The following is a 26,989-nucleotide window of genomic DNA, read 5'->3' on the forward strand; positions in this document are numbered from 1 at the left end:
ATGGCAAAAAACAGCAGGCACAGTGCCACTAAAACGTAAGTAGAATTGAGCTAGGCAGTTCAGAAACACATCTGAAAACAGAAAGATATAGTTGAAAAGTGCAATGCTGAAACTGTGGCCAATTATTAGATAGTAAATCACACAATGGACAGTCTATTTATCATGTGCTGACATTTTCTCAATAGTTTTTAAAGGTTAAATAGATTTTGAACCCATTCATGTTGCTCTGACAATTTTATGAGAATACAGAATTTTAACTACTGTCCAAATGTTTGCTCGGGTTTTAGCATCAGATCACATGTTTTGTACTACATGTTTTCAGATGGTGACACATGACTGTTCCTGGAACCTTCAGTCACTTATGCTGCTGTAGTTCACAGAACTGATTTATTTAAATAACCAAGGAGAATTTATATGTATTTTATTGAGTGCTTTAGAAGACAACAAGAGATTCACTCCAGCAAGTCATATTTTTAAATACAAAAGGGGAATTAGTTAAAAGTTAGGTACATATCCAACTTGAAACATGAACACGTGGCTTTCAGGAGCTTTGAATTTTAAAGACTGAGAACTCTACTTACATCAAACAGTTCAAATACATTCACATCACAAAATCTTATTATTGCACTATAGCTCCTTGTCCAAAACACACAATGCACAATGTGCACTTGCATTGCCCATATATGACGGACCATCAGCAACACATCAGCACAGCCACAAAGAATTTAGAAAAGGTCAGAGGGGTTGTAGGTTTGCTGTCAGAAGTATGGCAAAAAAATTCAGCAGTTTGGACCACCACTATCCAACACAAGCCCTGTTTCTTGCTTGTAATGCAACAGACATTAGGATTGCAGCTGTGCTGCTCTCCTCTGCAGAGGTAGCATAATACTATTGCTTTAAAGATTTATTTTAAAATAAGGCTTGTATTAGCTAAAAGCCGTATAATAACTGAAAAGTTCTTGTAATGCTAGCCCAAAGTATAGTATGGCAGCACTTTTGAATCCACTTGTTCAACAACAGCTGCTGAATTCAAGTAGGTGCACTCTCTTTGAAAGAGTTTTGTGCAAAAATGGTAACACCAATCACTTCTGCTTTTCCCTCATCCACAGCCACATGCAGAATGCTAGCAGACAAAATCACAACAGTGGGTGACACAGAGGAACTGGAACAGGGACATCCTATCTATCTATAAAAGAAGTTCATCCTACTTCTGGGCAGGTTAAAAAGACAACTTGGAAGAGGTGAAAGGCAAATAATTTCAGTTACATGGACAATACAGAAAAATAAATCAGCATATAACATTTGTGAAACATACACACTTGCTACTGCGGTGCTTCACCCCCCACCCACCTTATCTTGTATCTAAAATTTCAAGGCAAAGGTCATTTTAACACTCACTGAAGGTTGAGGTCCTGGGCCCGAGAGACAACATTAAAGCTGAATACTGCTCTCTCCAAAGAGTCCAATAACAAACCAGGAGAGTTTTGCAGTTTAAAAACACTCCCCCTTGTCTATTCCAATCCACTTCAGCATCTTATCTTTAATTAATACAGTCACATGGTGCATGGGGAGAACCACCTTTCATCGTATTTACATCTACCTCACCTTGGCTATCAGGTGTTTGGCTCTGCTGAGGCATTCAGGTGCTACTGTAATACAAGTAAGTCTGTCTTCTCAAGCGTGGCTTGGAAAACAGCAAAACTAATATTGCGTTTGATATTACAAACACGTCGAAAAAGCTTCCATGCATAAAAACACTACAAAACAACTTCAACAAAGCATTACAGAAACGGAACCAACTTCTCTGATCTTCAGTCCAAAACTCCAAAGCAGATTTGTTAGACACTAAGACCAAAACAACTAAGAGAGAGAAATTAAACTAATGTTTAGCTCACATACCAGTACATTTTGTAAAAAAAGGTGTTAAGACATTATTAATTTATTAATGCATGGAAAATTCAAAATCCCTAATGTTTACAGTACTCCCTTATTCTAAGCCTGTTTGTAGTTTCTTTTCCACCAGTGCCGAGTACTTAATGCCAGACATGAATGCTAGTATGACTAACCAAGACATCTCAGGCTGAACAGAGCAACCTCTATCTTTTCCATAAAGACACAGCCAATATCAGTGGCCAGCCACCACCTGGTACAGATTAACCAGGCTCATTAAAAAAACCCATCTCCCAACCCCTTTTTCCAGGGCAGAGAGCCCAAAGTTACCTTACTTAAACCCCAGAACTGAGACGGCCACTCCCAGCAGACCAACACCTCAGGATGCAACGTGGCCATCTCTTTTTGTTACATGCAGGGTTACGTTTGCCATCCCTGTACAGTGTGGTGTGAGCTCTTTCCAGCCGCCAGCTTCGACTGCATTCAATGCACGTCACTTGTCACTCAGGAGAGAAATCTTTTATTCTTGTTGCTCCTTGGGTGTGGTTTGTTTGGGGTCTTTTTAAATAAATAATGAAAGTCTACAACCTGCTTTTTCAGGCACATGACTCCTGAATATATATCAAGTAGTCTGTAAACCAGTTTGGCCTCTGGGGAACTGTCAGGCAATGGAGATGGTTGCATTCAAAGAGCAGCACCTTGTGTTGAGCAAAGCAGAGGCAGAGGAGGAGCCTTCCCACAGAACAGACCTCCTGCCTCCTGCAGCAGGGAAGCATCAGCATGAAGAATCTATAAGTCTCTGGCGAAGTCTTTTGTCTTCTCTCGGATTCACGTTGCCACTTGCATTATGGTCTGTCAAAACTACAGAGAAAGTAAAACTTTAGAAGTGAATGAGCTATAAAACCACTCAAGATCTTCTTGTGTACAAAGGAACTGCCAACAAGCTCGTGCTGCACTGCTGGCTGTCCAGTGCTGCCTTCAGCTGCCCCTGGCTGTCCGGATGTGGCACCCAGCTGCAGGATGCCCTGCACATCTCTAGCCCAGATAGCATCTACCACTGCTTTGTTAACATGATTACTAATTAAAACATGCTGATGCCACAGAAGAAAATCTGATGAGCCATGGGTGAAGCCTAGATGATGAGTGGTGAAGCCTGCAGTTGCCCCCAGGCAGGAGAAGGCTGCACCAGCCAGAGATGGTCATGAAACAGCAGCTTCTTTCTGCAACACGTTTTAACAGAGCTACAAGCACAAGTTTGTTCTCTTCTGGACAAAAGTCTTACAAGTGTTTTTTGTGAGATGAAAATGGTCTCAAAAGTTCTGCTTTCAGCTAAAAATGAGTAGGATTTTCTACTAACTTTCTCAGTTCCTTGAGCAGAGACCTCCACCTTGGGCTCTTACATTCTCCTACCAAAACCCACCCACCTGTCATTTCATAAAGGGACACATTTACAAGAAAAACTATACACTGTCAGAATTACTCCTGACTGCTGTACTAGAGCTGGCTGCCAGAAATGCTTCTTCTGGTTCAAAAATAATTCTGCTTATATAAATTGACTTCTCCTCCAAATCTCAGCCTACCAGATCTCAGTCTACCAGAACTTCTTGACCTAAGTACAGAGGAACAGTAAGCACCTGAGTACTGCTACTTCTTTTTTATTAAGTATAGGGCAGACTTTCTCAAGAGAAAATAGATTTTTTTTCCTGCCTTTGAAACAGCTCTTTAATTTACTCCCAGCATCATGCTCACCTACTCAGGTCAGCTGCCAAACATTTTAAGGAATCACCACTTCAAGGAGTGAAGGACTTTGTAAAACCTTTTGATTTTTGCCTCTCCCTGGATATTTGGCTTCTCTATTTCTGCACTTGAGGATGGAACTGGAATCACAATTAAGATATGCCACACTTTTTAGGACAGAATCCTAGACTATATCTCATACAGGAGTGATCGCTCAGAGCCTATCGTGTCTGTGAACCGGTGGGATATTCAGAAAATCTTTGCACCAATTCAGATTGACTCTGACCATTTTGGCAAAAATCACTTTACATGCAGTATTCCTTGCTCTCTGTGTAAAACAGAACAGAAGCGTGTTCACTGGCCCCAGTCCCACTTCCCTTCTTTTGTCATCTCTTCCTCTGCCAGCAGCATTTCTGAGCATCAGACTTATTTTTACATTCACCTAAGACTTCTGCCAAAGCCTGAATGAGAAGCAGAAGCAGTAGTTACTACACTTTGAAGCTAATTTCTGAAAAAAAAAGTCCTGAAACCACCAACTTTCTTACTGGAGCTTCTTCAAGCACAACCTACTGTAGACCAATCTAGTGCTCTTCTACTGTGCAGGGGGTTGTAAGAAGTTCAGGTTCAGACAGCTGAAGCCTCTTGGTGCTCCAGCAGATGTGCTAGCAAGGACCAACAACTTACAGACACTTTAGGGTCTAGCCTGTGTCACTGACTTGCAACACCACAATCTTCTGGCACAAATGTGAGGTTATAGCAGTTATACTGCAGACAATATAGCAAGGACTAGGTGAGTCCATTGTCTTATAGAATATTTTAAAATGTTTTTGGCAGGAATACATACTTAGATCAGCTTACCTTGTAGCTCTGTTGCATCTTTTTCCAGCTCTTCTGTAGTTGTTTCCTCAGGCTTCTCCAACTCAGCTGTCCCTGGCTTCCCATCTATGGTATCAGTCTTAATAGTACCAAGGTTTACCAAAAGCTGCATCACATCAAACTTCTCAGAAACTGCAATGTTCTCCAGCACTTTGAGGCATTTAAATGATTTAAGTTCACTCACATTTTCCTCAAGAAATAGGAGGTAAAGGCTTAAGTCATCAAAACACTTTGATTTAAGTTTCAGAACATCAAAAGTTGGCAGGATTTCATACACTTTGAGAATACCTGAATTCCACCTCCATGGGACAAACATTGCATACACTACCAGTGGCATCACTAGCAGATAGACTATCAGGTTAATATAGCTGAGTACCTTGAAAACACCAACAGCAATAAGCTTGCACTGAACCACTTCTGGAACAGTTGTGTCATTCTTTAAGATCCCAGTTTTGATAGTGCAGAGAAACTCATCACTCAAAGAGGAGAGACTAATGTAGTAGCCCAGGTAGAGGCTTGCAATGAAAATAATTACTAGTGTGAGTAAACGGCAGGTAATATATTTAATTATTAAACATTTGGAATTCTTCTTCGTCTTCAGGTACTGCTCCACAATTGGGTATTTAAAGTAGCTTTCAGATATTTCCCACAAACTGGAAAAGAGAGAAAAAAACACCAAATCATATAGAGCAGATGCTGCAGCATTCACCTACCTCAAACATCAATAAAATCTAGTAATCTAAAATAAACACGAGATCAAAATCCCTCTTAAAATCATAGAATCACAGAATGGTTTGGGTTGGAAGAGTTTTTTAGAAATCATATACTTCCAATCAAGCCTCACCCCCCTTGCCATGGGCAGGGACACCTTCCATTACACCAGGTTGCTTCAAGCCTCATCCAACCTGGCCCTGAGCACTTCCAGAGATCGGGCATCCACAACTTCTCTGGGTAACATGTGCCAGCCTCACCACTCTCACAGGGTTTTTCACAGGTTTCTCACAGAATTTTTTCCCAATATCTAATCTAAACCTGCCTTCTTTCCATTTAAAGCCATTCCGCCTTATCTTGTCACTACATGCCCTTCTAAAAACTCCCTCTCCAGCATTTTTGTAGATTCCCTCTAGGTACTGGAAGGCTGCAATGTGGTCTCTCCAGACCCTTCTCTTCTCCAGGTAGAACAACCCCAGCTTTCTCAGCTTGTCTTTATAGAAGAGGTGTTCCAGCCCTCTAATCATCTTGGTGACCCCCTCTGGACCTGCTCCAACAGGTCCACATCCTCTTTTGGGGTAAATCAAGGGTAGTTTTATACAAGTCAGTAGAAGACCAACAGAACAGCAAATAAATGAGGAATATTGTCACTCTAATACAGAAAAGTCACTTAAGAGACAAAAGAGCTCAAATATTGGAAAATTGAAAAAGGGTATAGACTTCATGGCAAAAAAAATATTTTTGTTCTTTTCCAATACAAAAGAAGTCTAGTAAGCAAATCAATGAGGAAAATCAGACTTCCCAAGCACTTGTTCAATAATAGAACACTGGAAGGCATCTCACTTGTTAAGACCTAACTCCACATTTTAAAGAATGGACCTAAGTCCCTAGTATACCCCCATATGCAGAGAGAAACAGGTACCCTGATGTAGAAGGAAGCAGAAACTGCATCTGATCAGAATAGAGCACCAATCTGATCAGAGGGGGGAGGGGTTGCTTTTGGTGTTTGGTTTTTATTGTTTTTTAATTTGATCAGAAGCTTTGCAGACCTAGATCTTAAAGGACAGGAGATAACAAGTAACTGACTTACAGTGTGCAAGAACATTAAGAACTGAGGACTGCAGCATCTCTGTTTTCTTACATTGTGGTGGGTAAAAATACTTAACACCTACTACAACTAAAGAAATAAGAATATTTCAGGTAGTCAGTAATCTGAAAAGCTCATTAAATGTTTTCTTCAAAAAAAGAAAGTTATAAGCTCCAGCTCCAAGTGCCCACAGTAATCATTTCAGGTATCTTCTTTTTTTTTTAACCAAATTTAAGTATGTCAGGTCACCATTCAAACCTTTGCAATATATTTCTAAGAGAGTACACACATCATATCTGTTAAGAACTTGAGAAAACAGCAAAGAAAGCCAAGCCCCAACATCTTACCTCTGTGTCAAGTTCTCATTAACAGCTGGAACCAAGTCAGTAGGATCCCTGGGGTCTCCACTGCGAATGCTGTTAGCAGCTTTGATTGCCCTGTTATAGGCTTTGTCAAGTTCTTCCATAATAAATTTCAGGTCTGAGGAAAGGTGAGGTGCTGCAGTGAAGCGCCAGAACAAACATGGTAGATACAGCAGGATAGCAACGAGCAGAAGGATGTATGGGAAGAACTGAAGGGAGAAAAAAATCCTCATTAAGCTTCACCTGTATATAAAATAAGTCAGCCAATCATTCCCTATAAGTATTAAGTTCCCTATAAGCCTACTAAATTCCCTTACATTTTATTTAAATCCTTCTAGTAAAACCCACTTTTGCGGGTTTTGGGATATGCAGGGAAGCAAAATCTCTTTCCAGACAGCTCCAGTGACCTTACTGCTGCTTAGAGCTCCCCCCCACAAAAAGGAGACAAACAAAAAGCCACAACAAACAAACACACAAACATATTCAGAACTGCACTGCTCGAGTTGACATTGAGAAACACAGCACTAACCTGGGCAACAACAAACAGCAAAGCAGCTATCAGAGAGGCTGACTGGAAGAAGAGGATAGTGTCACACCCCCTCCCAGATGTGTCATTACTGTTCACAGCAATTAGAATGCTCCAAACACCAGCAAAATCTCTCCTGCTTTCCATTAGCTGTCAGGAGGTTAATGAATAGACCCATAATAGCTCTGCATCTGCCTGCAAACACATCTGTTTAGAATGCATGATGTACAATAACTGTAAAGGATGTAAGTTTGGCTACAATATTTCAGAGTATTTATTTTCAGGTAACACCTAAATGGAAACCAACATACAGCACCAGAATCGTCTGGTGTTAATGCAGCACTGAGAAGTCAGCCTTTACACAGTCCCCATTGCTTAGGGAAAGGGCTGAAGCAGGTATAAAATACAACAGTTTTAAGTCTTTCCATCTTCCTTCTACTCATAAGCAAGTAGGAGGTTTTTATCATGAGATTTGAACTCTAGTTCCCCCCAGATGCTGGAAAGATGGTATTTTCTATCTACTGTGACATTAAATTCAAGGTGTACAATCATACATAACATTACCCTTACAGGGAAATGATGTAAGATCTGGTTAGACAAGCAGTTAGTTAATGAAACGTACTACAAATTTGGCCAAATTCTAATTCATTACATTCAACTTCTGATAACAAGCACACTAAACTCAAATCTAGCATCAGTTTCGAAGGAATTTTAAATTAGTTGTGGTGAATAAATGTGAAACAGATGTAAGACATCTTAAGTGTTACAGCCATATGCACATGCACAGTCATTGAAAAAGCCAGTGGAGAATTTTAGAGGAAACTTGGACTGAAGTCATTAATCAGTGCCAGTGGAAAAGCTCCACTTACATTTGTAGGTATTTAACAAGATGAGAATCTGGACCTAATATTACTGTGTTAACCTGTATTTGCATTAATGAAGAAAGATTAAAGTTTTGCATGCACAAAATAGGTAATTATATGTTATTGAACATTTTATTCAGGAAAGTTACTTCTAATATAATCTACCATTAAAGCAAAATCCTGTGTTATTATTGATAGTAGGAATGCACGTGATATATTAGATCATAAATAAAAACTGACTTCTCCTACCCCCAGCAGCCCATAAAAACTGTCCAGAGCTCTGCCCCCACTACCACCTCTCTTCCCTCTTTGCACACAGCAGATAACCTCAGATTATTTTCTTTTTTTCTAGGTCTAGCTTTTCCAATTGAGATGTAAAGCTCTGGCATGCATGTCCAGCACATTTTTATAAACATCTCATCAACTCAAGCCCAACAGCACAAGAATCTGCTCTCCTTATTTATCCCTGTGGACAATGCCACCAGGTCTCAGAGATCTGAGTCCTGGATGCCTTGGCCTACCCACAGCTTTATGGTTGCATGTCCAGGCTCTGTCAGTTCTCTGAATTCTATATTATGTAGAAATTGCTGCAAAACCTGTTTGACTACACTTACTTCTGTGTCATACACCTCTGAGCTCCCTTCCACTGGTACCAGGTGGGGAAAGAAACAACGAAGAAAAGTGATTTAGTAAGAAGCAACCAAAGCCCCTTACGTTGGTTTATACCACCTGGCTTTACTACTCACTCACTTAAAATTTTACAGGCATAGGAGATTTATGAATTTCCTTTCTGATCCTCAAAACTGGAAATGCCACTAGTGGTATCCCATTAATCCTTGAGACTTCTTTACCCCGAGTCCTACAAGACATGTGGCAAGAGGCAAGATAGTTGACACACTGAAGTCACAGCCCCAAACCTCCATTGTCCCAGTCTCCACCTCTTCCTTTATACCTTGAAAGACTGTGGGTACACTCTGCACTTGTGTAGCAAATTGGCATCAGCCCTCTTGTTCTGCCCTAGACGTCCTCCAGTCCCCCCATCTCCCCTACCTCATTGGGCTGTTGCCTTAAGAAAACCTGCCTCTGCCATCTTCTCTTGCACATCCTCCTCTCCCCAACTCCTTCACCACTGCCTCTTCACCTAGAAGCATCACACCACTGGGGCAAAGGCACATTTGCCATGCATTTGCTGGGCTTCCTGTTGCCAGGTTCTCGTCGCTCCCAAAGCTGTAGCTTATGGCAGCATGAGAAAACACTGTGCAGCTCTGTTCTGAATGGTCTCAAAACTAGAGCAGCAGCGTGACCATTAGTCCAGCTCTTTTTGTTTGGAAACAAAAGCCTGTATTTGTCAGCCCTTCCACAGCACTTGACGCACGACTCCATCCTTCTCGGATTCTGGCTTTTTTGAAAATGAAAGATATGCTTGTTCTATTTGTTAACAGTAGGCTTAGATAACTAGCAAATTGTTTTGAATCATTAAAAATTAAGGCCTTGAACCAACAGGCAGAAGTGAAAATGCAAAGTTATCTGGCATGAGTCCTAGATTTCAGAGCAACAGACTCAGATTATCCAGCTCGTCTGTCTACATTTTACAGTCACACATAATGACTTCCCATTTTAAGAAGAGGACTCCATGGTATTCATGCACAGATGACCATATGCCACCCACTTTTCTTTTATGGTTTATGGTTTTAAGGTTTATTTGCTTCCAAGGCCCCAAATACACAAGGAGGAAATGCTACTTCAGTCCTGGGTAGTTTGCAGGATTGAAGTTAAATGGGAAGTGTCACCAACTGAGTACTGTGTGGTCAAAGATATGCTAAAGAAAGATACTGGTCTAGAGGTAAAACTCAGTTTTTCCTTTGCTGTGTAGTTATCAAGTTCCTTTTCAACAGAAAGTTCACAATGGTATGAGACTGCATAACTGAAGAAAAGTCCTCTGAAAGCAGATTACAACAGACACATTAGAATGGATAAAACATCAAATGGTTCAAAATGTTTCTTTCTGAACTTCATTAGTCAAAGTACATTGAGGGCTACAACACATCTTCAACTTGGTTGTTCAGTCTTCACTGCCACCCAGCTACAAGGAGAAAAGGACAGGGAAGAGCCCATCGAGTTTGGCGCTCAAAAACAGAGTAGCAGAGCTTCAACTAAACTAATCTGACATTCTGGAAGGTACTAGACACAGCTATTGTTTGATTAACCTTCAGTATGAGACAGACGAAATGAGTGGCACACACCCCAGGGACATGAACGGCAGTCCCCTGTATGTTTTCTGGTAAGTATTGCTGAGCTCCTGAAAGCTAAAGACGATGGAAGCAGGTTCTTCTGCCTTGCTTGACCCTTAGTCTGACAGCCCACTGAGTGGGACAGCAGGTTCCCAAGGAAGCAGAACACTAGGAAGCCAAGAGGTTTGCTGCCCCTTATTCTGTACTGTTGCAGTTCATTTCACAAGCCTTTGAGTTCTGTGTACGTTATAGGCAGTTTAAGTAAATTTGTTAGCAACCAGCTCACTGTTCAGCCAGAACATATGCATGGGTATAGAAGAAGTGTTCCAGTAATCCGTTTGCATAAGCACATAAGATGTTGGAATCACAAAACTGTCTTTTAAAGAGGCATTGGGCACCACACTCTCCTGAACGTGAAAGAGAAAATCAGACTAAAACACAAAACAGCCTGTTACATAACATCACCAGCTTCAACTGCTCTAAAACACAGTATATATGCAGCAAATAAGTTAAAAGGGCATTTAAATAACTTCTTTATAACCTCAAATACACTTTTATCATCCAGAGAAAATACAGCAGGTGTTGGTGGACTGACATAAAAGGCATTTTCAAGGACCTAGTCTACAGAAAGTTTTGCCAAGGTCTGGATAAAGATGGCTGGCAGAAGATGAAAACCACTTCAATGGCATTTAGAAAACTACAGTTTTCTAATTTTACTGCATCTTCAGTCCCTATTTCCTCTGGGCAAACACCATACAAGCTGATTGCAAGCATTCTGACCTCTACCATATTTGACCACGGTCAAAGACTAACAATAGCACAAGGACAATAACACAAAGCTTTAAGCTGCACAGGTCTGGATAATAGGTTTGAGAAAATTAATTTGCAGACAGTATTCAACAAAGAAGGAAGCACTGAAGTGTCTTCCCTCACCTGACATTACAATATTTCTCATTACAATATATGAACACGGCGAAGTGTCTGCCTCTTCAGTTCCAAATTTCTGTCTGTCACTGGGAAGAGCTTAAGCAAAGGCTTCTCCAAACAGGCAAATGATGGCAATTACATGTTTCCAGAAGCAAAGGTATTAAACTCCCTCTGGATACAAACCTATTCCTGTTTGCAGCAATGGGAGATGTCTCATTGGTGTTCAGAAGAAACAGCTATAAATGACTCATCATTCTGATTGAGATCCTATCCTGTCTTCAAACCTACTAGTGAATCTCAAACCACACCATATCCCGCCTGTTAAATACTTTCTGTTTTGATATAGCCGAAAAACTGTATTTGTCCAGTTTCAATTAGCTCAAGCCATACTCACCAGTGGAGGCTGTGATGGTTGCATCCAGTTTATTCTGGACTTTGGGGGACAGATGGCAACTTGGTAGTCAAGGGCTGTCTGGAATGGTGACCCAGACCTCTTGCTGGTATACAGATTGACTAAAAGTCAATTATCAAACTCTATACCAGTGGGCAGCCCAGGGCCTGCTGAGCTTTCCTGAACGGCTGTAGGCTGCATACCTTGAGTATGGATACCTCTCAAGGTTACTCCTCAAGGCTGGGAGATTCCTTGCCATAACACATTGTCAGTAAGTGATCAAAAACATGCTAAACCTTGAAATCTTAGCTAAGTGATATAAAGGATTTCCTTTAGAAATAAACTATTGCTGAAGTCTGGGAGTAAGTCTGAATCTAGCCACTAAGTCTGAACTCCCCTCTGAGGAGGAGTTTAGAACACAAGGGGGTCCTTTCTGAACCTCATGACTCAACACGAGGATCCCCCTACAGTTTTGTCTGATTCTATCCTCCATGTACTAAATAATGAAGTGTATCTTCCCACTGAATCTTATTAAACCAGTCTCATTTCCCACTGAACTATATTAACTCACTCTTTTACATCAACAGATTGCTGCTTCTCTCTTACGAGTAAAGTGCATGACTGCAACAGATTGAAGTAGCTCTAACACTACACTCTCAAAGAATTGTTAATAAACACATCTGCATTCAGATTTCCTTACTCTAACAGCCCTTAATCCCTCTGGGTAGGGTTTCTAGGTGAAACATGAGGAGTCCTCAGTCAACTAAGAAGCTGTACAAACACTGAGTAACTAGAACAATCATGATTATAACTATACCATGAATATAATAACCTCGAGGGTTTTTCTGGTGTATTCACAGACAAGTAATTCAAAGAACAAGGTTCACGGTAAATCTTCTTTTACAAAAAGTAAGGGTTTTTGACAACTCAAGTTTCACACCAGACCCACTCTATGTATGCAATGCTTTCAGAAGGTCCCACAGCACTTGCCCTGCACTTTGAGAGAGATCTGAGCCAGATGACTGACCTCTCTTAGTTATGCCATGTGTGAAGACCTCTTCTCTCTGCTGTCAGTCACATGAACTGTTTGCCTGCACAGTACAAATTGCCGCCTTCTGAACAACTCTCTATTCCCTTTACCTCTACTTTGCTTACCTTTATCTTCCTCTTTGTCATTAACTAATAATAGACTAGAAAATAGAGTAATTAAAAAAATCATAGAATCAACCGGGTTGGAAAAGACTACCAAGATCATCAAGTCCAACCCTTGATCCAACACCGCCATGGTTACTAGACCATGGCACTAAGTGCCACATACAGTCTCATCTTAAAAACCTCCAGGGATGGTGAATCCAACACCTTCCTGGGCAGCCCACTCCAATGTCTGATTACTCTCTCTGTAAAAAATGTCTTCCTAATATCCAACCTAAACCTCCCCTGGCAGAGCTTAAGGCCATGAAGATCTATCCCTAGAAGACTCTTGATCATAGGGAGCTCCATCCTAGCAATCCAGATTTCAGGGCTATAATGAGGTCATCACTCAGTGTTCAACTACCCCTCAACTTGCTCGGTTGCTATCATGTCTGATGGCTATCAAGACCCAGTAAGATGATGCTCACTGTTCTTCTGCGTGAGTTTTATAAATTTTTCTATGTACTATGGATTAAAAAGGCTTCATATTGCAGTCTCCTCGACCACTAGACTGCCCACACACAGTGGCCAAAAGCTTGTCCCTATTCCAGTTAAGGATCAAGACAAGTTTTACTAAAATAAGTTGTCGGGTGCAGCACTCACCTTTGGAGACAATAAGCAAACTATCTGCACAGGGGGAACAAATACATATCTCCTCTATCCCACCTCACCACTGTCTGTCTCTATTTACCACTCATCTTTAGAAACCAGTATGTCTGTTTTGACACTTCAGACAGACACAAGAAACCTCTAAGAGAATTAAGCCTGAATGGACAATCCCAGAAGAAAACAGAGACAACAGAAGAGTGAAGCCTGATCACAGTAGGTTTCATCAATGTCAAACCTGAAGAGGAGGTTTGTCAGAGGACTCAACCATATAATCATTCTGACAGCTCTTTCACTGACAAAGAGGAGGAAATCTTAGCGTTAAACCAAGAATATGGGCACGACCTACCACAGTCTCTTCTTTACATTTATCTACCTGCAGGTATTTTGTTTACTGAATTGTGTATTTCAGTACACAACTCATTTTGCTTTCTCCTCAGGGTTATCCAGTATGAAGAGTTATTCCAGGATCACTGGAAATTTCAGAACTCCTGTTCTGCATGGAGAAAGGTCCTGGGCACCCTCTAGGAGCACACAGATCTCTAGAGAGTCAAGGAACCCAAAAAGTTGCAGTGCGCTCCTCCTCTCCACTCCAAAACAAGTTTCCAAACTGATAAATTCAACCATTGGGAGAGATCTCCCAGAGCAGAAAGGACAACCAGTAAAGGTACCAAGCTTTGGGGATTGCCCAGAACTCAAACGTACATTTTACTGTCCAAGAAACCAAAAATCCCAGTGCAAACTTGTACTCTGAAATAGGAGGAAAATGGGAAGTTTTCAGCTTCTCTGTAATTCAACCTGGGTTTGAACCTTCAACCTTCCAGGCAACCAGATGCTTAAAACAGAAGCAGGGCAGGTTGTTATGATTTGGCTTCTTCACTAAAGAACTCTCCGGTCCTACTTCCTCTCTATACCACCCTGAGCACTGCCCTGAGAGGCAAATCTTTGACAGCCCCTCTGACAGAGCACAGAGAGCACACCATAAGAAAATCCATCTATTTTAATCAGGAATTGGCACCTACAATCTCATTCTCCCAAAACTGTATAATGCCTCCTTAAGCATTTTTTACGGAGCCTTTCCAACATGCCAATACAGTGAGACACTGAGTCAGAGTATTGGAAAGAACCTGAGATACCCTGTAAATAAAAGCCCTGCTGTCCAGAAATCAGAAAGAGTTTTAAGTGTTGTCTTAAGAAGAACTGGGCCTAATGATTCCTACTGTCCCTCTGTGTGCATCCCTGCCCTGGCATTGCAGAGTCAGGTCTCCACTGACTTGAGCATAGGAAGGCTCCTTTTTCTCATTAACATCACTGTGCTTCCCAAAAGGCTCTGCTCTGCCCATTTTTAAATTCATTATCTAGCCAAAATCTGCAGAGTACCTTGCAGTGCAAGATTAGGGAGACAACCCAAGCAAGCCCAGTCTTCATGCATAAGTGATCCCATGTCATGCAGCACCAGCCCTGGATGCAAAGAACAACCAGACACCTTCAGATACCACACTGGGAACCAAAGTTCACTGTTAATAGCTGTAACCACTCCTTACCTGTAAACTTGTAAAGCATGGAAGCTGAGGAACAACCACTAGAAGGATATTAATTAATACTGCCCTCCAAACAGCATCTGCAGCTCCCAATGCCTGGATTAGAAGAGTAGGTGGCTAATCATAGATCTAGGAGGTTAAGACAAGGTGCCCAGCCTCTGCTACAGCCTCTTACTCTGTTGTTCATATGTATTCCTGCAGGCAGTCTGCAGGGTATTTACAAGGAAACATCACAAACCACTAAGCTGTCACTGAGGAATTGCAACAATTCCTGAGACAGCACTACTCAGCAAAATAACAGGGGTTGCATCACAAAAGTATGACTGCCTAAGCTATTTGTCATGGCTGGCAAACTAGCAGTCTTAGAGCTGTCAGCAGGTGACTGTCACATAAAATCCAACATTTGCTGGAGCAAGTAATAAAAGGGCTGAGGAAGGCAGCACACAAATTTGCAGAGCCCCAAAAGCACTTCTTACTTTGGCATTGGCACTGCCTGAGCAAGCCAATGCTGCCTCTTGAGCTGAGTCAGCTCCAGGCATTGGCATGGCCCTGACTTTGTTTGTAACTCCTGCCAAAGCTCAGCTAACTGCTTTGAGCCAGCTCAGGTATCTTAGTACCCACTGCACTTTTTACCCACAAAATAAGTCTCTTTCTGTGCATTCAGTATGATGCTGATTTACCTGAAGCAGTGAAAGCCAGCTCACAGTTTGAAAGGGAACAGCCTGCAGACATGAAGAAGAGCACACTGCAGACAGGGGTCACACCTGTTGGTACCAGTGATTAACTTCATCTCTCAAAAATGCCTATCTGCCATAAGTCTCTCTCCATGCATAATTGGCCAAGTGTAACACAATAAAAATATAAAATGTTTTTACTACCCTGTTTTCCTAAAATAAGCTTTTGATACTAGCATTAAGGCAGTTGTTGTGTCCTGTATTCCAGTTTTAAAATAGTTCCTGGCTAAAGCCAGGTAAAGCACTCAGCTCCAGGGCAACACAGCAACCCTAACATTACTCTTGTGTCAGATAACTGGTGACCCTTTATTTAAAAGCAGAAAATACCTTCTCCACTACTACCATCTTTGGAAGTAAGGGGAAAAAAAAGTTCTAAAAATAGAGTCAAGTCAAAGCCAAGGACTACAGCAGAGCAGAGGAGCAAGAAAAGTGAGGCAAAGGTAGATTTCTATGTTGGAATAACTTTTCCAGGAGATGGAGATCTATACATACTTTATGCAGCCACAGGGGTATGTTTTCTAAGTTGTTCTGCGATGGTTGCTTCTGCTGCACAGCTGCCCAGCAGTAGGAGTCCACGTAAGCAGCCTGTCGCCAGGAGAAAGAGCTGGGTGCAAAACAGCTTATCTGAGCACCTGGCAAAACAAAGCAAAGGTTACCACATCCTCAAAATATTAAAAAAAAAAGAAGAAAAGTTTAGGAAGAAAAGTGTACACTCCAGATTTTATGGTAACCAAAGTTATTAGGTTAAGCAATTGGACAAAACACAGCAGCTCTGAGGGAGGAGGGTCACTAAGTTCCCACTGCATCCAAAGGGTATAACTCCCACAGGGACTCTCTGATGTCTCTTAAGGGTTAAGATAGAATATTAGAAGCACCTATCTTTCAGGCCTATTTCCATAAGTTTTGCAAGCAATGTGGCCTTGAAAACCTGTCTCACTTGCACTTAACTGAGGCTGGCCAAAGGGGAACGAGCAGATACAAAGTGTGATCAGATGAGGCGTCCTGAGGTGTCCTGAGGCAACAGCCGCCATTGTGCCCAAAAGCACAACCTACAGGTCACACGTCTACTGAAACAAGACCTCAAACACCTTTCTTGCAACCTGGCAGTCCTTGCAATGAGGGAAGGGCAAGTTTGGCCCAGGGTGCTGCCACTTCTCCTGCCTCTGAGCCTGCGAATTATTTTGAGGGGTTCAAGGTATATCTGTGAAAACAAGGATTTCCTCCTGTAACTTCTGGCAGAGAAATTGTAGCCTCAGACATCTCCAAAGGATGCCAGACCCGTCCTCACCAGTGCAGTGATATGCTGTGCCCAAGGTCACGCATAACACTGTCATCCCCATTCATTTCCAGGACCTCTCCAGCTGCTCAGAACTTCAAATTAAGATCAGGGGATTACTTGACAGCAAGAGCAGCTATTTAGCCAGCATCAGCCTTAGGGTCAAATTCTGCTCTGACCAGCTCCAGGCACCAGCTGACACTCTCTGCGGCATATCTCAGCAAGGAAGAGTGGTTACTGGACATGAAGTATCAGTGGCTCCTCAGATTAAGCCAGCAAAACAGGATGAGGGGGTTCAATTTTCCTTCTGAAGCTTTGATAGTGAAAGCAAACGCCCCACACACACATTTCCAGTAAACTTTCATAAATGTTGAAATAAGACAGCTATTTCATCAAATGATTACACAAAGTGGAGATGGCTCTTTCACGAGCAACTCTTCAAAGAGCAACTTCCAACACTTTTACAAATATCAAAAGACTAATGGGGGAAAATATTGCTACCTTTTTTCCCCTCAATATATCCATCAAAGTTCGCGCTAATGGCATTGCTGTGTGCTTTATGGGAATTGGTATTTAATATAAGGTTGTATCATTTGCCATGTCTTTTCACTAGTTCAGAGAATAAGAACTTCTTTTGGAAAAGGAGCCAACCACACTCACTTGTAACTTGTGCTGCCTCTTTACAGTGTAGCGTAGTCAAGGAGCTTTATGAATAAAAGCCTTTCCACATGAGTCACTATTATAATTCTTTATTAAGCTGTAGTATCATAAGGGCATGGTTTGATCATCATGGTTTGACCTGTCACAAGCCTCTTTTATGGAAAACAAGTTACTGTTTATGAGAGCAGAGTTCATGTGACTTAGCAGAGTTGGCACTCAACAAACACTTGCTCTCTCCCAAAGCTTTGTGCATTTCTGCTTTCCAGAAGATTTCCATTAGTTGTGGAAGCTCAAGAAATAATACACTCCAGAATAAAAAATAAAAAAAAAAAAGGAGGAGAAAAAGAAAATAAAAAAGCAGGCAATCAGAGTGTCTGCTCTCGACTGGATAGGGACCATTTATGCCCTGCTCTCATCATTTAATCAACCTCCAGTTGCTGGCTGTGCCCAGTGCAAAGCAGCAAACAAGTGACCCTTTCAAAGGGAGAGCAATGGAGTGTTGCTTTGTCTTATTCATCTCTGTGTATCCACAATAAGAAACACAATCCATGTGTTCATTCTTGTTAACGGGTGGGACACCACTGAAAGTGATGGAGTGTTTAAAAGGCAGGACTGAGGAAAATGGCAAACAGCACCCTTCTCCAAAATTAGTGATGAAAAAGGCAACCAGCTGCCTTCTCCATAATGTCATGTGCTCAACTTCATACCACAGTAGCTCCAGCGATGCCAGTGCTGCAGCGGAGCAGTTAACAACACTCTTCTAAACTCTGGTGTTTCAGCATGGAGGTTGGAAACCTTTGGCAACTTGACTTGGGAGCCAAGCAGATAGAGCTCAACATCAAGCAGAAGCTGGGGACACTCCAGTTGTTGTACTGTTTTTTAATTAACTAGATGCAGTCTTGTTTGTAAACACTTGTTAATGTAAATTACAACTTCGCAGTAATAGTGGTAATGTTAAGACTTTAAAACAGAGAATACGTTTTTGTGCATAATACACAGAACACAGTTAATTAAATGTCTCTGAACATGGTCACAATTTTCCATCTTTTTTCCTTCCTTCTCCCCTCCAAAGGAATAATAGCAATAGATCTATATTGATAATTAACTTAATGTTGGGCTATTCTGGAGGAAGTTAAAAAGAAAATCTGTAGTTTTCATTAGAGAAGAAATTAGGCAAAAGGCCAGATGCCTTCCACAGACACACTGTGCAGTCATGCACACAGCTAGTTTATGAATGGCTATTAGTCCTCTGCTATCAAAAGAAAAATGTTCTAGCTTTGTGACATGAAGCCATTCCCATCTTTTGCTCCCACATGTAATAGATGGGGAAAGAGAAAAGCAGCAGACAAGCTCACGATAACACCTTGGATATAAAATACGCAGCAAGAAGGATGAGGAATAACAAATGACTGCATTTGCTAAGTGGTTGTCACAACAGTCTTTGGCCAATTTATTATTATACTTGGCAATCCCTGGTCCTAAATCAGCTTTGGAGAGGGAGCAACTGATTTATACTTTTGCAAACAAATGAGGATTAAAAAAATGCCACTTACTATGGTATCCTAAAAAGAGACCACCCAAAAGATCTGTAGAAACCTAAGACAGCAATAGGTGTGCAGCCACATGTAATAAAATGTCACTTTTATAAGTGTGATAAGATTGCCACATGGAGCTGCTTGCTGGCAGCAAGGATTACTTGCAGGCATGCAACCAAGTGCAGAGTACAAGCCTGAGTCACTGCAGCCAGTGCGCACTGAGGACGAGCTGTCACCCCACCCAGCCGTGGCACGTCTTCATAGGTGCTCTGCCAACAAACCTCCAGCTATCTCCTCCATGTCTGTACCGGGACAATCTTCTTCTTCTACAGCTGGCTCCTCTGCAGCTCCTATACAGCACTGTAAAAGCCAGCATGACTACAGGTGGAGATCCTCTGCCCCGGGATTACACCTTTGCATCCACTTTGCCTAACTTTTGCAAGTTCATTTGGAAAGGATCCTCCATCAGGTGCTTAAAAGAAAATGTCCCAGCCTCAGCTAGGACTTCTCAGAATTGATATGCAAGCAGTGGACCTACTCTGGCACTTTTTGCCCAGTGGAGGTGGAAATTTTGCTACCAATGCTAAATGAGCAGGATACAAGACACATGTGTGATTCCCACCCTACTGCCCCGTAGGTGTTTTCTGAAAAAAGGAAAACTACCTACAAAAATAAACTCTTAGAATCCCAAGGAAAAATCTCAAATCTGAAAGACAGTCCCTGTTCAATATTTGACTGCTTTGCTGGGGTGCAAGGCAGAATGAGCCAAGGGCTCAGCATCCTCTGGCTGCATCCTTCACCAAAGAGAGCACAAAATCAGCAAGCCAGACTGGTTTCCTCTCCAGTGGCTCATCATCTCTCTGCTGACTTACCCATCTAATTAACAGAGTTAACTCTCTGCAACAGAGTACTTCCAAGAATCCAAGTTAATCAGATGCTGAATTATTTTTCCTGAACCAGGATCAGATGGTTGTAGTTGACAGGACTAAGCCTTCAGTAAGTAATTATTTGTTTCCTAATACACTGCAAAAAAGATTTGCATAAGCTTGGAGGGAAACCTAGCCATTAATTATTGCTGTAATTTTCCACAAGGCAAAATGAACTAGCTATGATACCCAGACATCTGATTTTATCTAGCAAGAATTATGCACTTGAGTAGCCACTAAAGAAAAACCCAAACAAGAAAATCAAGGCACACAGACAACGTACAGACTGCCAGGCACCATCCAAAGTTACATCCTCCACACCAACATTAAAAAATATTTTAAAATTTGACAAAGGATATCTCAATGCATGCCAAAGAAGAATGAAATTTACATGTGGGAGTATGCACATGCATTAAGAGCAAACCAGTGGGAATGATTTTATTAGATTATAGATGCTTCTCATAGACCAAAGTGGCAGGTTGGGTGAAACAGAATAGACACCACGTTGAAGAAGGAAGTATGGAGAGACACAAATGGGTGCACTGGAGAAAAGAACTTGTTCCCTAAGGTTTACTTTGGCAATGGAGTAGTAGCAGAATGTAACGCTCATGTGATGCAATGTGAAAGTGGAGTGGGTCAGAGAAGCCAGCAAGTATCTTTCCCTCTCCAAGGGGCTGCCAGTTTTCTCTCAGAGGAGTCTCAAAATCATGCAGTGATAAAAGAGCTGGGTGTTTATCAAGGATTCCCTTCAGAGTGATAGGTTTTTTGATTTGTGGGGAAAAAAACCTTGTGAATTAAATTCACTCCAGTGAGACTTCAGGAAAAAGAAAAAATTTTCCCTTCATCTGAAGGAGAAACCTCTCAAGATGGTGGCGATGACCACCTAGCTGCACTGCCAACATTGGTAGTACCCCAAATCTCAAGCAACATCAGAGGCCCATGATGCTTTTTAAATTTACTCTGGCACCAAATGCAGCTTACCATCATTCCCATAGGAAACGTAAAGCTGGCTCTGCAGGAGTTAAACAGAAAAAAATCTTACCAACATTTGAAGATGTTCACCCAATGACAATTTAAATTTGATTAAAGTAAATGTTTTTATAAGTTTGTCCTGGCTCCCAGGCAGGCCTGTACCTGATGCTGAAACTTCTAGTCTGTCCTGAGCACTCCTTATATGCCAAAGAGCAGCACATGCTTCTGGGCTCTGCACATCTGATGACAGAAGTTCACAGCCTGTCTGGCTGCTCCAGACTGAGGCTACTCACACACTTGTTGACTCAGTTCTGTCATTAAGGCCCTGGGTTTCAGAGCATCCTGCTGAATTAAATGCAAGGTGTGCAAACATCAACTATTAGCATAGAGCCTGCTTCAGCAGCACTGGGAAGTGTTTTTCAAGCTCTCAGCCAGCAGCTGCCATAGTAATAGTCTTTGGCCAAATTAAAACTGAACCCAACCTTAACCCCCGGCTCTTACGGAAGTCACAAGATAGGATTATTTCCCAAAAGCCTCCCCAGCAACTTGTGAACATGAAGGGAAAGGGACATAGCAGAGAGGGCCAGTGAGGGGGTAGCAGGAGAGGAAAGAAGCCTAATTCAAGAGTTAAGACTGTTTTTTCCTATGCATTTGTTGTGATTTAGTGTCACAATTTTCTCCTTTTATACATTTTATTCTCATGACTGTTTCAGAAATATGATTAACCTGTGTAGAGAGACAGCTGGACACGCAATAAGGGTTGCTGCAGATGGGCACTGCTGCCATTGTAGCACCCACAGAAGCTGTTGGGATGCGGCACCCAGAGTTCCCCACTGACACCCTCCATTTCCTGCTGGCCAAAGCACCTCAAATCCCACAGGCAGCCAACCACAGGGATGTGAACTAAAAAAAACAAAGTGTGGGAAAAAATGCCCAGAAATTAGGTGGAAATTGAGCAGAGCAAGCAAGGATTGTCACAACTGGGAAAGCCCAAAGTGGTCAATGGGGACATTAACCCTGTGGTGTGTAGAGGGTAGGGCAAGGCTACACCTTGCCACCTTTGAGCACCCTCCAGCAGGATAGGATGCACCAGAGACCATCAGTGGGAAATGAGATGCTTTTAGTGCAGCAAATCTTCATTTTGACATTTTGACAGATTCGTGCAGATGCTGTGGGTTGGTCCATGGCCAGGCACTTCCTAACCCAACATCCTGCCACAACTGATAAGCCAGTAGCACTACTGAAGCCTTCATGATGACTATAACCAAGTTTCTTAGGTGTCTTTACTCAACATGTGATGGTTTATGTGTCCTGGAAAAGGTTTCCAAGGTGTTTTCTTATATGCTAAAACAAACAGAGATGCTAAAACACAAGGATTACTTCATCCCAGCTATGTATGAGCCATGCACAACCAACACCCAAGTCAAACGTAGTAAAGGCTACTTTTTGTGGCCACCACAAAATTCCTTTCCTCTCCCCTCTCCAGTTCTCTCCCTCCCTCTTCTTATCCCTTCCGAGCCATCACCTCCCATGCAAAGCTGCAGTGAAAGCAGCCAGCATAGACTGCCAACTGCACAGCAGTGCCTGAAAGCTGTTGTATACAAAAGGTCAAACAACATCATTTGGTGATAAGCACAGATGAGCAATTCCCAATTGCCTTCCTATGGGAAAAGATGCAAATGTTGAGTGGACAGCTCTCACATCTGCTTTTCTTTCAGCTTCAACCCAAGACAGCCACTGATACTTTTCCCAGAACTAACTTAGAAACAGCTGCCAAAATTAAGCAGCTTGTTTCCATTTCTTCTCTGCTCGTCTGACTACCTGCGTAGGGCTGCGGTATCCTGCTCCAAACAGTGCCTTGGGAATAAATATCTATGTTTTCAACCAAGTTGTTTACAGTAAGAAAGCACATCTCACAATATACACACGCAGAGTTCAAAAACTGGAATCTCAATCCCAACTCAGACCTATTCTTATTAAAAACGTGATTTAGCTTCATTTAGATGGTTTCTGTTACAACAATACCTGCTCATCTGTAGTATATTTACCCAAGAACTGCCAAATAATATAAGGAAATAATATCAAGCCATAATTTAAGGAATATATGTACAACACAATACTCACAATTCTATTGTTATTTCCATTTTCACATTTCCAGTATATATAAAATTACAAAAAATTGTATAAAACAAGGCCTAGCTGCAAAGAGATAGCAGGTAAAGGATTTCAAGCAGCAAAGATTCCCATGGCTAGCAGAGAATGGCTCAATCACAGCTAAGCACTACCAGAACCAGCTTACAATGCTCACAAATCTGGGTTTCTAAAATATAGTCAAAAGTAAACTCAGGTTAGATCTCTTCCTGCTCCCGAAGGGTGCTGAAGTGGAGTATGGGCACTAACCCCAGAAGTTTCCTCAGGGCTCCCTGGCTGGGCATAGCAGCTGGGTTTTCCACGCCCCTGGCAGAGAAATCCTCCGCAATTCAGCTGGAATCTTATTTATTTCCTGAAACTTCTATCAAAACTAAAAGTTACTTCATGGCTTCAGAAAACCTCCATGGCCTTTGTAAACATTTTATTCACTTTTCACAATTAAGAGCAACTGGGTGGGGGAGGAAAATTACTGGTAGCTGATACCACACTGCAATGGAAAGGAAAGCAGACAGGGAAGGAAAGGTGACAGGATGAGGTGCCAAGAGAATCTGAGGTGGGAAGAATACAATTATCCCAACAGAAATAGGAGCTGAGCATTCATTTTTGGAAAGGGTATTCGGTTTTTGTACCCGGAGGCAGGTGTTTCCACCAAACACTTTCACATCCACCTCTGAGTTGCTCTTTTTCAGACCTAAAAATGGACCCTGACATTTTCTCTCAGTTTAGCACTCCCGAGCTTTTTCAAAGCATGATTACATCAGGAAGTGTTTGAAACCAATTGTTGCTCTTATTTTATCGCTGGCTGAACACCAGAACTCACAGAACTGGGCATATCCAGACCCCAAGACTCTGTCTGTTTCCCCCAAAGCCTTAACGGAAACAGCTTTGGGATGTCTCATAAGCAGCCAGCCTGCTAAGCTGTGAGGACTGTGTGGGAAATAGGCAACAGCCGTAACAGCAGCATGGCCAATATACTATCACTTTCTGTATGGAAACCACGTGGTGCAGTTTCACCCACTCCAGGGGCTGGATGTATTTCTCATACTTACTTTCATATTTATTTTTTCAACTAAAAGAGCTCAGTTTTTAACCCCATGTTTTCTTCTAACAGGTTCTCGGGATTATAAGCAAAATAAAGCACAAGCAATATGTAGCACACATTTTAATTCTTGCTTTATGAATCTACTGCAGTCACAGATTCAATTTGAAGTAGTTGAATATTGAAATAATTGAAAGATGAGAACTTAACTCATCTGAAAGAAAGGCATATTTTACTGAACTATGCAGTTCAACTGTGTGTTCACTCTTTATGTAAGGAAAGAAAATGAAAGAAATAAAAGAAACTCTGACACACAGGCATTGTTTCAAACTGCATCCAGCACTTTTAGAGTAGAAGCAGAAAGAAGAACTAAGGGGCCATATACAAGCTAGTATGTGGAAGTGCCAACCCTCTTTTTCATTGCTTTAAGAGGAAGAAATGTGCACATATCAGTAGCAGATTTAAAACTAAAAGCAGCCAGTCAGAGTACAGAATACGGCTGTATACGTCCAGTTTCTGAACGACCAGAGGAGCCAGAGGGCTCAGATCTGGTCTTAGTATTCCCTGGTTGTCCTTCATTCCCCTGCGTAGATATTGTGGGCCACAGTGCTCTGGGTCAAACCCACATCTACTGCAACACGTGTGTAGCCAGATGTGAATACAGCAGTCTGAGGCATCTTATCTCTTTAGCAGTCTGGTATCTGATTAATGCTATGCACAGATTCACCACTAATTTGCAGCCCTATTCCAGTTTCCATTCTTCTGATATTCACTTGACTCAATCCTACAGACGATGTAGATCAGCTATACAACACTGAATGCCAATCAACAGGTACATACAGCAAATCAAACTATTTCTGAAAGGGTGGAAGTCCTGTGATTCACACCTGTATCAAAATGGACAGTACTGCTTATTCACTTTTGAAATATTCATTCATATAGTGCCATTTAAATGCAGAGTAATTCTTACAGAATCATAGAAAGGCTTGGGTTGGAAAGGACCTTAAAGATCATCTAGTTCCGCTCCCCATACCAAGGGCTGCTGCACAAGTACTTCTGTAACTTGGGAATAGGGGTAAAAAAAAAAGATAGCAAAATAATTAGGAATTTGGCCCTTTTCCTGTAAAGCACAGCTTCATTTACCGAGTCCCACAAGAAGTTGAACTGGAACAGTTGCAGAAGCGCAGCAGAGCAAGGGAAAGCTTTGGAGAGCTCTCCCACTGCCCGTCCTGCCGGTGACCAGCTTGACGGTACCGCTGTGCCCCCGCAGTGCAAACGCAGAGGTCCGACAGCCTTCTACGTGCCACCTGTCCCTGACAGCTGCTGAACGACCTCGAGATCTGACTGCAAAACACCCCGAGCGCCAGGAATGGCAGCAGACGGGCAGTTCACGGGGCGCATCCCGGCTCGCCGCTCCCGCTCCAGGCTGAACTGCGCTCGGAAACAAAGGGCAGCGCGGCTCCACCGCTCCCCATCGCTCCCATGGGAGAAGATGCGGTGGCTGGGCAGATAGAGCTCCTGCTCGGGAGGTGTTGGAGCACGGCAGCGGCCAGGGAATGCCCCAGGGAGGAGGAGGGCACCGGGAAGCGCGGAGAGGGCTGGCCGGGAAGTCCAGAACACCTGGGTGAGCCGCACGGAGGCACAGCCTGCTGCCAGGGATGCTCCCCGGGAAGGCAGCTCTCCTCCCCGCGGCTCAAAGGCGCCCTTCGCCCTGCCCCGAGCGGGAATCCCCGGCAGCGCAGCCCCTCGGAGCGCTGTCCCCCCGCCCCGAGCTCCGCTCCGCCGCCCCCCGCCCGCCGAGCCCTTTGTCCGCCGCGGGCCGGGAGAGGGGCTGCCAGGGTTACCGATGGAGACCTCCTGAGCGAAGGCAAGGGAGATGAGGAGCAGCGGCAGCCCCACGGCGATGCAGGTGACGATCTTGTCCAGCGCCAGCTCCAGCCGCAGCCCCTTAAAGCGCGTCTCCGGCGGCTCCTTCAGCAGGAAGTCGGAGAAGACGTACTCGGTGGCGATGTGTGCGATGGCCATGGCGGCCACGGCGTGGCCAGGCTCGGCTCAGCACGGCCCGGCCCGGCCCGGCACGCCGCGGCTGGGCTGGGCTGGGCTGGGCTGGGCTCCGCCCGGCGCGGCTCCGCAGCGCCCCCGCAGCCCGGCCCGGGCCCGCCCGGGCATAGCGGGGCGAGGGGCGCTGTGCCCGGGCGGGGCCGCCACTCATGGCGGGAACTGGGATCGTGCAGCCCTCCCAACTCGGAGCAGGGGATCTGGGCCGTGCCGGCGCCGTGGGATGTCCCTAGGGGTCACAGAATAACAGACTAGTTTGGGTTGGAAGGGACCTTAAAGATCATCTAGTTCCAATCTCCTGCCGTGGGCAGGGACACCTCCCACTAGACCAAGTTGCCCAGAGCTCTGTCCAGCCTGGCCTTGAACACTTCCAGGGATGGGACATCCACAGCTTCTCTGGGGAACCTGTGCTAGTGCCTCACCACCCTCACAGTAAAGAATTTCTTCCTAATAGCTAATCTAAACCTATCCTTGTTCAGTTTAAAGCCATTCCCCCGTGTCCTATTACTGCCTATCCTTGTAAAAAGTTGCTCTCCCTCTCTTTTATAAGCACCATTTAGGTACTAGAAGGCTGTAGTGAGGTCTCCATGGAGTCTTCTCTTCTCTGAGCTGAACAATTCCAAATCTCTTCATCTGCATTCTAGCAGAGGTGCTCCAGCCCTCACTCAGATTACCTTTGTGGCCTCCTCTGAGCGTGCT

At 43.1% G+C, this 26,989-nt stretch overlaps 1 protein-coding gene across 1 annotated transcript; it reads right to left on the reverse strand.

Annotated features, from left to right (window-relative positions):
• Positions 1–330: 330 nt before the first annotated feature.
• On the reverse strand, positions 331–26,290 carry PANX1 (pannexin 1). Its single transcript, XM_027677408.1, has 5 exons — positions 26,077–26,290; positions 16,166–16,305; positions 6,649–6,872; positions 4,486–5,156; positions 331–2,751 (listed from the first exon to the last, which is right to left on the reverse strand). The coding sequence occupies exons 1-5, from the start codon at positions 26,255–26,257 to the stop codon at positions 2,666–2,668; spliced, it is 1,302 nt and encodes a 433-aa protein (XP_027533209.1). The 5' UTR covers positions 26,258–26,290; the 3' UTR covers positions 331–2,665.
• Positions 26,291–26,989: the final 699 nt, after the last annotated feature.

The sequence above is a fragment of the Neopelma chrysocephalum genome, unplaced genomic scaffold (assembly GCF_003984885.1).
Source record: "Neopelma chrysocephalum unplaced genomic scaffold, ASM398488v2 Primary Assembly neopelma1_43, whole genome shotgun sequence".
NCBI lineage: Eukaryota > Metazoa > Chordata > Aves > Passeriformes > Pipridae > Neopelma > Neopelma chrysocephalum.